Source organism: Echeneis naucrates, chromosome 22, assembly GCF_900963305.1.
Source record: "Echeneis naucrates chromosome 22, fEcheNa1.1, whole genome shotgun sequence".
Classification (NCBI taxonomy): domain Eukaryota; kingdom Metazoa; phylum Chordata; class Actinopteri; order Carangiformes; family Echeneidae; genus Echeneis; species Echeneis naucrates.
This window is the reverse complement of record NC_042532.1, coordinates 18,280,272-18,297,169: the sequence shown is the minus strand read 5'-3', so window position 1 is coordinate 18,297,169 and position 16,898 is coordinate 18,280,272. Positions and strand designations below refer to the sequence as shown.

Below are 16,898 nucleotides of genomic sequence, written 5' to 3'. Positions count from 1 at the left end.
AATCACACATATACACAGACAGAAATAGAGACATATAGACACACGCTCACACATATACACAGACATACACAGAGACAGATATAGACACGCACTCACACGTATACACAGACACACAAAGAGACACGCACTCACACATATACACAGACACACACAGACACACACAGAGACACGCACTCACACATATACACAGACACAATCACACAGACAGAAATAGAGAGATATAGACACGCGCTCACACATATACACAGACACAAATAGAGTCGTATATACAGACGTACTCACACATTTACACAGACATACACAGAGACAGATATACAGATGCACTCACACATATACACAGACACACAAAGAGACAGATATACAGACACACTGACTGAATCAAGGTCAATCGGTTCTCCGAACGGAAATTTCAGCAGGATCGCTTTGACGGGCGAGGGGACGACGGGCGAGGGGACGACGGGCGAGGGGACGACGGGCGAGGGGACGCCGACCCGTGGCACTTCAAAATTTCTTGGAATTTTCTAGTTATGATTAGTACTAGCTGATCTGAAGCCAAGTGTGGTGCAAAGCCCAGCTGTGCTGCACCAACATCAGCAACGACAACAGCGCACATAAAAAACACACAAACACAGGAGGTGAACACATGAAACAAGGCCAGAAAAATGACCCTTTGACCCTTTGACCCTTTGTGGAGACAGAGACTCTCAAGACAAAAAGACCACAAACTCACTGAGATACCGCAACAACTGAGAAGAAAGGCCATTTCCCCATAGACTTCAACACATTCCGGCTGTTCAATGATTTGCTGCATTGTAATCCCCAGTTTACAAACAGCACAATACATCTGCAAAATAACAGCTATTGGAAGGCTGATGGGCAGTATCGGCTTTCAAACGTCAATATCAGGGAGAACGAGGCGGGATGTCTGTGGGAAGGACACACGATCGACGGACATAATTCAGCTTGATTTAAAAATAAAAAGCATTTCAAAACGTAAAGATCAGAATAAATCTGCCACATTAAAGAAAGAATCAGCTGATTTATGGTGGATTAGAGGTTCCCTGTTTTCAGCAGAGAGGCCTTTGTTTGGATCTTGCATGTATCAGACCTTCAGCTGGACCCATTGTTGTAAAAAATGACTCGTGTGCGATTTATCGTCCGGCGGAGGATGATTGGACAGGTTGACTAAATGCTGGACTTTGACTCCAGTGACTGCTTCACTGTTAACCTTTAAACTCAGTGTTTGTTTGTACAATCAGTGAAGCGTTGTACAATTTATTATAATCTGACACTGACAACCTTAAACCACCTCAGGAGCCTCCAAACGAATACTGATATTAATCTGTTTATGCATGATGAGTAAAGTAGGAAACAAATCAAATCAAAAGGCGGGTTGACATTGACTGAAATCCCAAAATCCTTTTTTTTTTTTTTTTTTTTTTTTTTAAATCAATCAGCTTTCACAAGACAAGAAGCATGTAAATAAAGAGTTAACAAAAAATACAAGCTCGCTCACACACACACACACACACACACACACACACACACACAGAGACAGACAGCGGTGTTTCAAAGGCAGACATAAAGTACAGACTGCACTCAGAATCCAGAGGGTTGTCATTGTGCCAGCATTACGATAGGGAAGATTAACCAAAGGGATATAATTGGAGGGGTGGAGGAGTGTGTGTGTGTGAGGGGGAAAGCTGGAGTGTCTGTGTTTAACCGTTGTCATCATCAGCGTGTTCTCCTGCGTGCTCGGCCTAATCAGATCTGTCTCGTTACAGAAGAGTGAGTCCTCCGCCGGCTTCCACACACACTGAGTCACGGCGTCAATACGCAGCCGACGTACGCCTTCTCTCACCACAGCTCATTACGGCAGAATCATGGCTATTCTGGTCCGGGCCTGTGCCGGGAGAGGGGAGCGTGGAAGGACGGGTGGATGGATGGATGGAAGAAATAGGTGAAGAAGAAAAGAGAAATGGATTTATCGAGCCAAAGACGAACACAAAGAAAAAGTGACAAAGAGATTCCTGGAGAGAGGAGAGGAGGAATGGAAGGGAAGGACAGAAGGAGGAAAGAAGAGGTGTGAACGGACGGATGCTAGGTGGAGATTAGGAGGATGAATCGAGGGGTGAAGGGGACAGATATGAGCAGGATCAGGGCGACTTAGTGGTGAATAGATTGATGAATGGATAAAGGGACCGGCTGGACGGAGAAACTGGTGGGAAAAGATCGGAGGGATCAGAGGAAACGGCAGAGAAGTCATCAAGGATGCAAGAAACGAAGATGGGAGGAATATGAAAAAGAGGAGGGGGACAGTGGAGTGACAGTAAATGGATTTGTGAACGGATAGAGAATAGCAACACGACAGGTGAAGGGATGATTGATTGAGAAATGGGGTGGGGGCTGCGCAGAGTCTGACTGCTCACACACTTAAGGCGGCAGAGTTTCTATGGAAGGGATTAACTCCGAGGAGCAGCTCGGGGTTCAGTGTCGGGGATCGAAGCAGCGAGCGGATGAAGAAAACAGGAGAGGAGGAGGATGGATTGACTGATGAGGTGGAGGATGAAGATATCGGAAAGGAGGAGGTGGTGCAGGAATTATTAGATTGGATGGATGATGTGTGGAAGGGATGGAGACAAAGGGAAGCTGTGGAAATTAAAGGGGGCCTAAAAAAGTGGAAACTGGGCTGATCCATGGATGGATGGAGGAGCAGAACGAGAGAAAAGATCTCTGTCTGTGTAAACATCATTAGAAAGCCGCGCAAGAGTTTAGACCGAAGCGGTGAAAAACGGAAGGCGGGAAAAGAAGAGTGAGGACAGAGCTGAGCGAAGAAGAAGAGGATGGAGGACGTGTGTGAGAACAGAGAGATGGCGCCATCGTGACGCTTCAGATCCAATATGGAGACACAAACACAAACGCATGTGTGAGGATATTTACACATAGCACGCATCCACCTCCACACACACACACACACACACACACACACACACACTGGGCCCTCAGCAGACAATCAGAGAGTTTCCTGCAGCTCTGACTGAGACGTTAAATAACAGCGGCTCAGGACTGCAGCTGAGCGGCTGCTGTCTCCGGTCTGCACTGCTGCTCCTCTAACGTCAAACACACTCAAACACACACGAACGCACACAAACACACACAGCCGGCCTGTGAGAAAGACGGGATGACAAAGACGGATGATTCAGCTGCCTTTATTATCTTTCAATATGCAGGCTGTGTAAAGCGTCCATCATCTTGTTATGCTGTATCCATGTTTCTGATGGCGTGGAATCGGAAGGAGTCAAAGCGGCGAGTACACGCTGTACTTAATCTTCTGAGGCAGCGCTGCTAGACTGAATGAACTGATAATTTAACTGAATGCTGGATGATTTCACTCAAGCATCCTGATGAAGGTCTTTCACGGCTGAAAAGTCATGTTTTTAATCTCGCTGAGCTAATTAAAGCCACTACGTGTAACATTTTGACATCAATAAATCTTTAACACACTCATTTTGAGATATTAGGATGATGACTGTAAACAAATACAATCATTGCCAAGAAAATTGGCAGACTCCTCCAGTCAACACTGTATTTTTTACACTGTGTGCCAGCGAGCTGAGTTAAGTTTATAGCACAAAGTAAGAAAAGATTGTTCCATGTTATAGAGCTCTTCGTCTCCAGTTTTATCCCCAGTGAAGCCTTTAAAATGACATTTCAAAGTCTCTCCCTATTAGAGACTGAGTTGTGATTTCTTTTTCTTTGTGTCTTCTCTCAGTTTTAGGTTCATTTAAAGTAATATTTTAGGAAATTAGATCAAAGATTGGTGCAGCCTCCACGTTTTTGAAGAGAAACTGAAGCCGCAGCTTGCTTCGCTTAGTATAAAGACAGAAAACAGGACCAAAGCCCCATAAGCCCAAATAAAACCCCAACGTTTCACACTTCCATTAAACTTATTCTCTGTGCTGATCACACAAAGCAGATATAACGTGTTAATTTGTGAGCTTCGTGGTAAAAACAGAACAGCTGCCTCCTCTCTGTAAATTAAACTAAGCCAACCTAACCAGCTTCACGTCCTGCTGTTTGAACATTTCCTCCAAAGACACAAGGAAATGTTAGTGCACAGAAAGAATCGAAAATCTAATCTAAAGTCTACTGTTAGATTCTATATTTAGTTCATCTAAATGAATATCATTGCGATACTTTCAGCCATCAGCAAAGAAAAGGAGCAAGAAAAGGATGTGTACACAGCTGGAGCAGAGACAGACGATGAAGAGGAGGGTAGTTCAAAGACGAAGAGAGATCTAAGGGGCAACAAAAGGGACGGCCGTGGAGGGAAAGCCACCAGAGGGACGACACCGAAATGCAGCATACAGGCTGACTGGGGAGTCTCTGCTGAGTCCAGAAGCCAACAGTCTGCCTGCCTGCCTGCCGTTATCAGAGATACAGTCTGATACAGCAGAAACGCAGGTATGACCAATAAAAGCTGAAATAGAACGATCAACAACGATGTAACTGCTAAAAGAAGTAACTCTGGACTGTAAATCTGGGCACACCTCCCTTAAAGAAAAACTTCAATGGTGCAAAATAATATAATATAATAATAATAATAATAATAATAATAACAGCACTCACAGACTGACTACAACTTTTCAGCATAACAACAAAAAAAGAATGCAAAATAACTTGAAAAAGTTGATTCACATAATGATGCCTGCCAACTAAATATAACACAGTGGTGGTATGATGACACACTATAATCTCTGTACATTATTTGTGTGGGGGGGTTATAAGTAGAGCTGCACAAACCTTGAAAGATTCGAGCAGTAGTGACACATATTCATCATAAATAAAAGGTGTAGAGAGAGCGACGGCGGTCGGCTCTGCTGTTCGAGGAGAATGTCGGGACGTGAACTCCCATACTCAACACCCAGAGGCCAGGAAAAATGATCATTAAAGGACCGACGCTTGCTCAGCAAGTCGAATGTTGAGCATCTTTAACCGTTAAAAACAAACTATATATTTTTTATTAGTTCTGAGTGACCAAATTCTAGCAACCAGTGAGCTGGATTGTGGATTGAATTTGGATTGTAAAGAAATTGAGGTGAATGTTGCAATAGAAGCACAAGCCCACTGCCTCTGGTGTCCACCTCCCACGGTTCTCTCTTTATGTTTTACTGCTGCTCATCTCTCTCCTCCTCTGTGATTCGTCCACTCGAGAAGTCACGTTGGACTCGCTGAGCCGAGTGGAGACGAGCTCCCTCTGCTTGTTAACAGTCTGTTTATTCTGCAGCCATATCAGCCTCTCTGCCGTGTCAGCAGCAGGCAATTACAGTGCAGATCACCAGTCCTGATAATGTCATCAGACCAGGCCGAGCACACAGACACACACACAGTGAACACTCGCACAAACACCGGCAGGTATTTATACAGGTCGCAAGTTCACCAACAGGCACATTCACACAATTACTCACAACACCGAGGCACATGTGGACTTATCAGTCCTGTTTCACTCTAAAATATACTTCTAACTTCTGTCTGCATCGACTGATGACATTTTAGATTTAGAATTAAACATAAAACATACAATGAACTCGACCTGTGATGGAGATAAAACCGGTTTATAGATTTGGAAAGAAAGAGTGTTTGACATCCTTCAAAAATGTTCCCTGTTTTCTTCCACAGCTGGGTTTTCGGTCACAGCACTATTAACCGGCTTACTTAACTCAGTGGCCATTTTTGGCATTATTTATATATTATTGTCGGGTCAGTGCATTAAAAACAGCCCCTGAATGATTTTAAAGCTATTTGTTTTTGGTGAAGATAATGTTTGTCTTCGATATGAAGCTGACACTGGGTCAAACTCTTCGTGATTAAAGGAAACGTCAGTAGGAAACACCTCTGGTCTTAGAGGGCGTATTGTTGTTACACTTTCTCCACCACTGAACGGTTTCTTTCCAGTGATGGTTCCTTGCCAACAGCTTCAGCCTTCGTAGCGTAGAGAGAACAAGGTTTTATAAAACGTCCTCGGAGCAGACATCTGAGAGTGATGAGATGGAGCGCTATCTTCAGGAGTTTAAAACAGATGCACCATCAGCCACTTAGCATGGCTGTTCCTTTCCACCACTGGAGACACTTCCACTGAGCAAAGGAATGTGCAACGTTTTTTTGTTGTATTGAATCTAACATTGGCCGTTTCCGAAGTTTTCGCATGCTTCAGGCCGTGACCTTTGGCCGTTGAACCGCTGACGCTCTCCCTGTGGCAGACGGTTCCTCTCTCTGCGCTGGACTGTACAACACGGCTGAGTTCATCAGGGAAGGAAGCGCCTCTCGTCTGGCTGCTGATGCATTGTGGCCGCTGTGTTGACATCATTGATGTAACCCTGAGTGCTGATTAACAGCCCCGCCAGGGCGAGGTGCAGAGATAGAGCCACAGCCGCCGCTGAGTCGTCTCATCGGCTTTTCACAGAGGCAAAGCCCCAAGGATCTGTCTGAAGCCCTCAATATCCACTTATCAAACGCAACATTAATATCTGCAACATTATTATCCATATTCCACCGAGGACGGCTGCGGAACTGAAGGAACTTTTTATTTGTTGGTACTTTCATGTCTAACCCTCTGGGTACGAGACGAGTATGAATATTTTATCATGTGTATTTAAGAATGCTGTTCCTAAATGAGACATCCTCCAGACTGGATGTTACCACAAAATTAAAACAAATCATTCAGCAATGTAAGCTTTTTTTTTTTTCTGACACAAAAATAACCGCAGAAATATACAGTTTGTTCTGGTAATAAAAAGCATTGACTTTCCAGGAAAAACCGCTCCAATAGGGTAAAGAAACTCATTCCCTGTTTCTCTAACCTGTTCAGGTCAGATTAAGACACGACGGGCTGCTGCTTACACACGTACAATCTTCTTACGCTGATTCCAGACAGAAATACTGAAAGAGATGTGGAGTGCCTCCGAACGGCGTCTTAGGTGTCGCCTTCTGTGACGTTTTGCAGGTTAACCTAAACTCTTCGAGTGCTGCCGCCGGTTCAAACACTGCAGCTGAACCTCGGCATTTAGTTCACGGCTGTGTGATTGGTGTTCAAAGCTTCCTGCCACATCAGAGCCACGCTGATGCTCCTGCACACATACAGGAAACGCTGCACAAAGGAAAGAATGACTGGGCCGCAGGTCTCATTTCTTCGAGCAGAGGCGCAGAGCTACAGTGTTACTGTGAGTTAGATTTCACTGTTTAAGTAAAAGCTGCTGTGAAACAGCCTTCATCCTTCACCAGATCAGGCTCGTAAGCACTTCAGCATGGCTTGTCTGGCCGTTGAAATCAAAGCATTTGTACTTTCTCTGGGTTTGGTTTCTGGCCGGCAGCTGGTGGTGCTGATGGTCCGTAATGGACCTTTAGCCATAATTGTATATATAACACAACTCTGAGTGGCGCTATGTCTTCATCACCAGAGGAGATGTCAGAGTGCGAGGTGTGTCGGCATGGAGGGAAGTCGTTCTCGTGGAGGGGGAGCACTAGGGGTGTGCCAAAAAATCGAGTTGGATAAGAATCGCGATTCTCATTTACTACGATTCCGTCCCAAAATCGATAGAAAATAAATAAATAAATTAAACAAATCCACAGGCTGTTTGCCTCCATTTTGTTCTGGAACATACACATGTGATAAGCACCAAAACAAGGAGGAAACTACAATAATGGAGGAAAGAGAGATTCTCTACTCTCTGACCTGGTCTGATCTCTGGAGGGGTCCTGTCACCGGTCTGGTCTTGCCCACTCCATTACTCATAACCAATTAACTTAGACATGTTCAGGTGCGGGAATAGAACCGTGCCCTTCTTGTTGTGGGGCGGCAACACTAACCACTACGCCACCGCGCTGCTCAGGTCACCACATTCATTTACATCAATTAAACACTGGGAATTCAACTACGCTCAAGTCGCCACATTCATTCATGGGTAGGGGGGCGTGCATTATTAGTGACCCCCCCTTTGGAGCATTTTCTCAACAGATACGTAAAATTTTATTCCAGAAAAGAAAAACAAAAAAACCTTAATGCAAAATGTTGGCCAGTTCCGTGTTTATAAGGAATTCCGTTTTACCGGGTAACCCTTAACTGGGAAGACCGAGCTTGACATGAGCTTCAGTGTGCAAGTTTAACTGCAATATTTTTATTTATTTTTTTTTAGAAACATTTTATGCAACAATTCCACCTAAGCATGGATAAATGTTTCAAACTGAATAAATGTGAAAAAGACACTTTCATGCCTCCATTTGTCATTCTGTCTTACAAAGCAGACTGGAGCAGACCATGAGGATCCTTTGCACACATATAGAATGAAGCAGAGATCATTATGAATCAACTCGTTTTGAATTGAAAATCGATTTTGAATCACAGCCCCAAAAAATGGGAATCGAATGGAATCGTGCGATAGTAAAGGACCACTGACACCAGCAGACAGACCTGGGTGCGGACACACAGGCCTGACGCTGCCGTAGCGTGTTGAACCATCACTGCTCTTCCAGCTCCTCATCACAGATGGTGCGGGCCCCATCGCCCTCCTCCCTCCGGGGCTCATTGTCTCTTTGGTTGACTGTCTGTCTCTCTCCACCTTCTCTCCTCTTTTTTTTAATGCTCAGACTATTTCTGTCGCTCCCTCCTCCGTCCGTCTCTACAGCCATCCTCCTCCCTCAACAAATTCAATTCAATTTGAATCCATTACACCTAAGCCCCTGACAGGCCGTGGCATCCATGGCAACCGTTACTAGACAATAATCTCGCTGCTTCTACAGCGAGGCCGCCGGTGGCAGGGAGTTCCACCGGAGGAACGAGAGGCTCGTGCCACTCGCTAAGTGACGTCCTTCAACTGCAACCCCGACCTGGACGGGAAGGGATCAAAACATAAAGAAAACCCCCCCCCACGTTTGTATCATCGTGGTCATTCAGAGCAAAGGATTGAATTTAACTCGCCAACAGCACGCCAACCTTCTCCTCCCATTCCCCACCTGTCTGCTGAGCACGATGCTGAAACCAGCAGCAGCAGCAGCAGCAACGGCAGCTCGGAGCAGCCCTACTTCACCACTCCGTCCTTGGAGGAAGAGCAGACGCAGTAAATCTGCAGCACATCGTCTCACATCCTACACTAAGTACCGTACGACGGCGCAGTAATCATAGCAGAGAAAGTCGGCTCTGACCTCCACTGTCAGGAGGCGGGGCTGGAAGCGTACACCGCCGTTCCGCCATTGTCCCTGTTCATGGGAAGTTGGGCAAACAATGTACATAAAGATAAAGATGCACGAGGAAAATATGCAAGCTTGTAATCACAATCAGGGATAATTAAAGGGACTGTTCATGCAGCGCTTCCCACAATAACACTGCATCACTGAATTACCATTTAATTGCATGTTGATACAATCAATGCTGCTTTGACAGTTAGCTCGGCGCTCACAAATGGGGAAGAAACATCCTGTATCCTGAAAGAAGTGACGCTGCAAAACAAGACATCTGCCGTTTACTGGCATTAAAGCAACACATAATCTGTGGACTGGTAAAAGTTAGGATTTTGACCATCTGTAAAGATTTGGGTTGAGCTTCTACAGTCAGTAATCACCTCTGTATATAGAAGTTGCTAATGAAAAAAATTCACCGTTCTTATGGATTCACATTACTGCTAAAGTGACTGTATACGAGTCTCGCAGACTTTAGCAGTGCATTCCTTCATAATTAAGCTTCGTTTGGAGGCCCATTCAAAACACTAATGTGCCGACAGATGTGTTCATGTTGCAGTCGGTGCGACCGAATAGTGTCGTTATTGATTTAATTGGCTGTTTGGCAACAAGCTCTCCAGAACTATGGCATTCAAATTAATTCATGCAAAGCCAGACGGAGAGACTGAGACATCAAAAAATATCATGACCCGTTGTCCCACAAGAGACAGCAGGAGACAAAATCAAAGCAATTTAGGTTTTTCTTCACATTTGAAGTGTTCAAGTGAGTCTGATCATTCAGCAAAGATGGCAGCGACCGTTTTCCATTTTGCTGGCGGTGGTGAGCCAAGATGAGCAACGAGAGATGTTGCTGCTGATGTGATGAACGGAAAGATGTAAATGATGAGACCTCACATATGAAATCACACGTGCTGATAACAGTCACCGCGTCTGTAGTCAAATTAATCAGATTACAAGTTTAATTAGCTCCCAACTCTAAAATGACTATCGACTAATTAAAGGAAGTCCAGTAATGTAGAAAGTGCATTAACTCTTCATGACATTCATTATCATGTCACCCCCCCCCCCCCCGCCTCTGACATTCCTCCTCGTGACCCCCCGAGAAGAAGTGGGGCTTTAATGAAGCCGGGGTCTGTGAATGCATGAACAGCTCCGGGCCCCCATTTGAATTAAATCTGTTCATCTGTACCAGTGTGATTTCTCTGCGGGCCCTCAGAGTCGTGACATTTGTGCCACGGATGGTGGAGCAGGCGGGGAAGTGAGCACCCATCTGACCACCAAAACCCAGCGCCGCATGATGACCACAGCGAAGCACGTGACTTAAAGACGCATGTTCCTCTGCTGGGACGGGTGAAGAGACAACAATTAAACAGACAAACAAACCTGCTTCAATATCTCTGACTCACAAAATGAATCCTGCTGCTCAGGACACCTGACACACCGTCCTGAGGGCGCACTATGTGATTATATAATAAACTTCAGTTAAATCCATGTCTTGCGTGGGGAATAGTATCATTGACACATTAAAGCAATCCCGCTCAGATTTCATTATTAATTGTGTCATCTGTAAATAAACCAAGAGCTCTCAACAGAAGCGACTGATGGATGTCAGAGTGAGAGCAAACTTTTGCTACCCCTGCATAGAGTCAGGCTAGCTGTTTCCAGTCTTTATGCTAAGCTAAGGGGAGTATTGGCTGGAATTAGCTTCCTATTTAAGGGACACTTGTGTTTAAACTGAACATGATACAAGCTGCCTGTAGGGTGAGGGTCAGTTTGTATTTTCTATTGAAGACATATTGGATAAAGTGAAATATTCATGTCTTTTTTCATTTTAAATCTGCTCTAGGTTCTGTATTAAAGCTGTGAAAGTATCGAAGTGCACAGAGAAATGCTCACAGCATTCATCAGACTGAGCCTTACAACCTGCCGTCAGGACTTCCATAACTTTGTGACGTCACAACAAAGCAGTCATCACTTTACGTGCTGTTTTACTCAATCAATCAGAAAGTATTGAGCCAATCAGGAAAGTGTTTCTCTTCTGATTGGGCCTGAGGTGGTTCTGGTTCTTAAAGCCATAAATAAATCCTCTTATGGATAGAACCCTTTTAAATAAAACAGCCGAGAAGTGTGAAATGGGAAACAATAAAAATGCTAATTCACATTTCAGTTTCCTGTGTCACTCCAATGTCACCATGTATCCACTGAACTCCCGCCCCCACTCTGACGAAAACCGAGCCACAGTTGCAAAATAGACAGAGGTCGTGGGGTCGTGTCCCCCTCGTTGCCAACCAGCAGGTGGTGAGGTTGCTGCATCTGCGGCGAGCGACACCTGTTCCCCATCGCTCACTCACCAAGGTCCTGCCGCTTCTGCCGTCAACAGCTGAAACAAGGGCAGGACACGAACCGCCGGGAGACGGCTCAGACGACGCAGTCATTAGATCAGGTAATAACGGATCACTTTGTGGGAGGTTCTATTGTGTAATGATGCCATAAGCCCTGTGTTTAATGACACGCCAGGCCCGGAGTGAAAACGCCTCAAACTGCAGAACCATGTAAAATGTGTCATTTTGATCAGCAAATGACGTTTAATCCGCAAAATCTTCAGATTATCACTCCCTTTCTGCCCTCGTTGGGATTTCAACAGCTCATTCTCTGCGTGACTCTTTGAAATACTCAATCCACGGAGCTTTCCTCTGCAACAGCCAACAGATGTGTCCTGACACGCTGCTATCGCTGTGGGAGGCTGCACCATACAATCAAGTAATCCATCCCACACACACCTATACAGCACAAATGATTCTTTTAATCTCGATGAATTTCACATGGAAACACGATAAAAGGCTGAGGGAATTTATGAGACAATGTACAGCAGCAACCGCCCTCCAGGCAAAATGTTTGAGGTCAGACTGATGCTGAACAGACTGCGCTACTCAAAGTGCTTCAACCAGTTACCTTAAATTTTAAATCTGCAGTTTAATGATTCAACTGGCCATAAGCTGTGAGATAAAACTTTAAATAAATACAATTTTTCATTATGAACGGCACCATTTTCAGTATTAGAAAGTGCTGCAGAGGTGAGCTGAGGCATGAAGGACTTCAAGACGAGACGAGAGATTCCATCATGTTTTAACATGATGTGTTAACTCTAAAATAATGAATGCCTGAAAATCCGCAAATATGCTGATCACACTTCTTTGGAGACCTGAAACACCATCAACTCATCGCTTCAAATTAAAAACTTCAGTGTCAGAGCAAATTATGCTTATAACTTTTGAATTTGATTAAAAAAATAAGATGCTGCAAGAGAAACTGACTTGGAATTCATACATTGCAGACTTTCACTAGAGTGAAAAAACATTCGTTCAGATATTTTACAGCAGATGTTTCTCTTGCACATACAGAGTTTACAGTGAAATTGGCAAAAACATCAGCAGCTTCTCTCTGACCTACTGGCACATCCACTGGGAGATCCCCAGTGCCATCTGTAATGGCTGGTGGAGCTGGTGATAAGGAAATGGGGTCTTTATCTCGGCCCAATTAGGCAGCTAATTGATTCAATACCAGTCATTTAGAGTTCCTGCAGGCTCAGGATTGAGCACTTGAGCCCTTTGAACAGACGTGAGTTCCCTCAAGGAGGCAACCCAGGAGAGACTCACAAAACCTGGAGATTATAATCTGGATGGAAACCAAAAGTTAATGAGCAAAAAAGTACATCGGTGGTAAATCCGAAGAGAGAGACCGGCTGTCACAGTGTTGTTACCTCATCAAATTTATCATTTAGTTGAACTAATGAACTGATTATTTTCTATCAATAAAACATAACGAAACTATGAAAAATGTCTGTTACAACTTCGCAGAGGTGACAAAGCCAAAAATGGAGGAAAACAGAAAATCAAAACTGCATCCTCAAGTCATCATTCAACTAATTATTGCTGCTTTAATCTTTTTCAATTAGTAATATTGTATAAACAGACTCACAGAATTTCTACATCAGGATGATGTTCTGCAATCATTTTAAATATTTAATCATCTGATTAATTCAAAATATACACATAATCCCATTGGGCTGTTGGATTTCAGCTAAACTAAACATTTAAGGTCTCCCAATTTTTCATCCCTTCTTTCATTTTTTTATGTTTTCCTGCAAAAATCTAATCCATAAATCTGTGATTTGCTTACTTGGGAATGAAGGCCATGTTTCTGAGAGAGTGAACTCATGATGTGAGACATAATTATAGGCAGAGGAAAAAATCCTTCCAATAGCTGCTAAAACTGTAACGATTGTAAATATTCATTTATTTATTTTATAATCTTACACTGGAACTAGTTAAAATCTGTCTTGATCAAAAAAGACAAACGCGAGCAGAGATATTATTGTAATGACAGATTTGTTTTTCTGTTTTCTTTCCCACATCTCTGTGTTGTAAAAGGCTATAAAACCAACTCTCAATGTAAAAGTTTATGTCCATGGAGGTGGTGCTTTACAGCGGCAGAGGAGACCCTTCACTTCCCACGATGCCGCTCTACAGTTCCATCGTTTCAAACCTCTTATTCCTCTTTTTCCGTGGAGGTAGCTAACTACTGTTCTTTGACACGGAGCCAAAGCTGAGAGAAGATTAGTTCGAGGTCAGATTCGGGTTGACTGCTAACAAAGACGAATTTATGCTTTCAAGCAACACAAAAGTCACGGAGAGTCATCAGAGCCACAGAGATCCACGCGGCCCTTGACCCCGGCGAAGGGAACCGTAATGAGCTCCACGGTCCTGGTTCTGTCATGTGGGAAGAGGAATCACACATTATTCATGAGCTGACGAGCTGCAGGAAACCGTGCGGAGGTTCTCATGAAAACCTCCAGCGGTTTTGGTAGCGAACCGCATCCTCCACCTCACACACACATTTACTCTGTGAATGCAGCGAGTACAGATAATAACTGCAACACGCTGATGTTACCTTGCTCCGAATGACTTTGACGTACGCCACATCCTACAGTGTTGTTCCACCTCATCGGCAGTGGCAGTGATGGAGTCACAAACAACTGCCTGAATTTAAATGCAGCACTTCCTAAACCTTCTGACTTGTGGCCTGTTCTAATAAAGCAGATTCTACTCGTGGCACCACAGTAAGTTATGGATATAGAGAAGTCACTGTTTCAATCCTTTTTATGGGGCTGAACAGGTAAGAGTTTTCCTTTTCCCAAGATGGTTTATCATTTTACATCAGCAAAATAGGGCTGAATAGCTGTGCAATCACTTTGTTTTTTTTTTTTTTTTTTGTTTGAACTCAATTTCTAAAAGTCAAATGAGCTTCCTTCTTTTTTAGATCTAAATGCAGTCCACATTCTTCTTACTATGCTGTGAATCATCTCATAAGATTCCCAGGATCCCCTCAAATCTGTAAACCAGCCCTCCGAAGCCTCTGCGGTGCTTCCTTGGATGAACAACGTCTTGCTGAAACGCTCCTCAGTGTGCGTTTAAGCGGAGAACCTCGGTCTCACATGCAGATTAAAAAATGATTAAAACCACTAGAGCTGCTATCACCACTTCACAGCGCTACCACAACTAATGAAGCTTTTAGTGTAAACTGGGCAGCACGAACCCTCCAGGTTTTTAGTTTGTTTCCATCTTCAACGATAACTCACAAGAACACTGATGACTGAAGCGCCGACCTAAACACTAACCATGTTGCCTCCCCTCCTCCCCATCTATGGTGCCCCCGGAGCAAATATCCTCACGCTCTCTTCTGGGACTTTCTCCCGGTAAATTGATGCGACTGACAAAAATCGTAGCCAAAGATCTGGATGAAATGAAACACCTGCATTTCGCCCACATGTTCAGCTCTGACCGTGCTTACGTCCGCTGCCTGGAACTAAAACAGCACAACTGTGCTGCTGCTACACCAGAACGACCTTTACAACGACAAACACCACAACGACACACGTCAGCGGTGCGAGTGTTAGTACAGACATGACGACTGTGCAGAAAGGACCGTTTCTGCTGCTACATATTAGTCTGGAAACCATCCGGGGAGGAGGGAAGCGGAACTGGCGCCATCGGCCAGTACATCTTAAGGTTGAGATAATGATGACATCCCTGAGCAGAGCCGTGCTCGTGTTAAATTTTAGGTGTACTTAATTTGTGGCTCAGACTGATTGAAGGCCGATCTAATTTCCTGCAAAGTAATTTTGGTCTTTGCCCATTTACATTCCCCCAAACCCAGTCATACCTCTCTTTGCTCGGCGTAATGAAGACATCTTTTTTCATACCGTGCGTTTTCAGTAATGTCCATTCAAACCTCATCTGTCCTGGCCGTGTTGCTAATGGAGGACGTCAGAGTTGCTTTGATTCTAGCAACACTCCATAATATGACTCACATCTCATCTGGTAGTAATGTGTGTGTGTGTGTGTGATGGACTTGGAGAGCCACCTGGCCAAGCTCAAACAGAAACATGTGAAGTGCCTTTAGATGCCATGAGAGCTCAGCTCCGAGCTGATGGGCAGCAATTATTTCTTTGCATTTTTATTTCCTTGGGGTAATAATAACAACAACAACAACAAAAAAAAAACAGTTTTTAAAACATAGGCCTGAGCAGGACATTAAAGGGTTAAGAGACTTCAGGGCAGATTTTTCTCTCCTCTGTCATTTCTGTTCCTTTATTTCTCTGTGTGTCAGTTCATTAGACTCCTTCAGCACATGTGCTTGTTGGCTACTTCTAATTTTTAGCCTGGGGAGGAAAACTCTTCGCTGCTCATCATTTATTTAGTGTCTCATTCTGTTTAATATCCTTTCTAATAGCACCACAAACAGGAAAATCAGTAACCATTGTTATTCAGGCTGCGAACGCAGTGCAAAAAAAGAAAGATGAATTTGATGATTTGATTCCTTTGAGTCTGTAAACGTCTCAGATATGAGCACGATGAGACTTTTGGGAGCATGTGACGACCCTATTTTCTGTCATTTCATGAACGAATAACTAACATTACTATAATGATCCTGTCGAGCTGCAGAGACACGGCACTCTCTGATTTCTGTAAGGAGCAATTTTGCTTCTGCCTCAACTGAGAGGTCAAAGGTCGGAGTCAGATATACACAGTGACTTGACTGAAGGCCCTTCAGCAGGATAGATACACGCTGACATGCAATCATCATGAACTCTGTATGTCTGGTTCAAGGATCATCTGTGGCTCTGCCGTCCTGTATTAACGGTAAGTACAGAAATGGCCGACTGTCCTGCGCTGTAAAAAAAATCAGTATTTATGAGGCCCTCTTGTCCTCGTGCTATTTGTGTCACTGTGAATATATGACTGATATAAATCACAAACCTTAAAAACTGTTGTCTTTCTTTCAGCAGCTCTGCGTGCTCGGTGCTAATGTAAATGTGTGACAATGTCAGCACTGTGATTGACCAGCGATGGTTTCCCGCCCCCAGTGGCCCTAAAAGGATAAGTAATATGGCCAATGATTGAATGAGTGAATGAAGGAGTGAATGGATGCAGTTAATCAAACTTCATCTCGGTGAGCAGAATCAGTCCTCTGCTGGTTAGAAAAAAAAATATGAATACTTAAAAGCAACACCTTCGTTCTGATGTTTTGTTCGTTGCAGCGTTGCTACTTTTCAATCCAAGCACGAGGAACTATGACACATCAACACCAGCTTTGAATTCACGAAA

At 44.0% G+C, this 16,898-nt stretch overlaps 1 protein-coding gene across 5 annotated transcripts in view; it reads right to left on the bottom strand.

The window, feature by feature from the left end:
- Positions 1–16,898, bottom strand: part of slc8a3 (solute carrier family 8 member 3) — a 93,956-nt gene that overhangs the window by 11,403 nt on the left and 65,655 nt on the right. Inside the window, exons 3-5 of one of the 5 annotated variants that reach the window (XM_029493378.1) lie at positions 12,018–12,038; positions 7,237–7,250; positions 1,846–1,856 (exon numbers count right to left, since the gene is read on the bottom strand). The exons of 2 other annotated variants lie outside the window; for them this stretch is intronic. In XM_029493378.1, coding sequence (XP_029349238.1) covers positions 1,846–1,856; positions 7,237–7,250; positions 12,018–12,038 — 46 coding nt within the window. Of the gene's footprint in view, positions 1–1,845; positions 1,857–7,236; positions 7,251–11,844; positions 11,876–12,017; positions 12,039–16,898 lie in introns of all 5 variants that reach the window. 2 more of the 5 variants (XM_029493376.1, XM_029493377.1) reach the window with 2 other exon arrangements.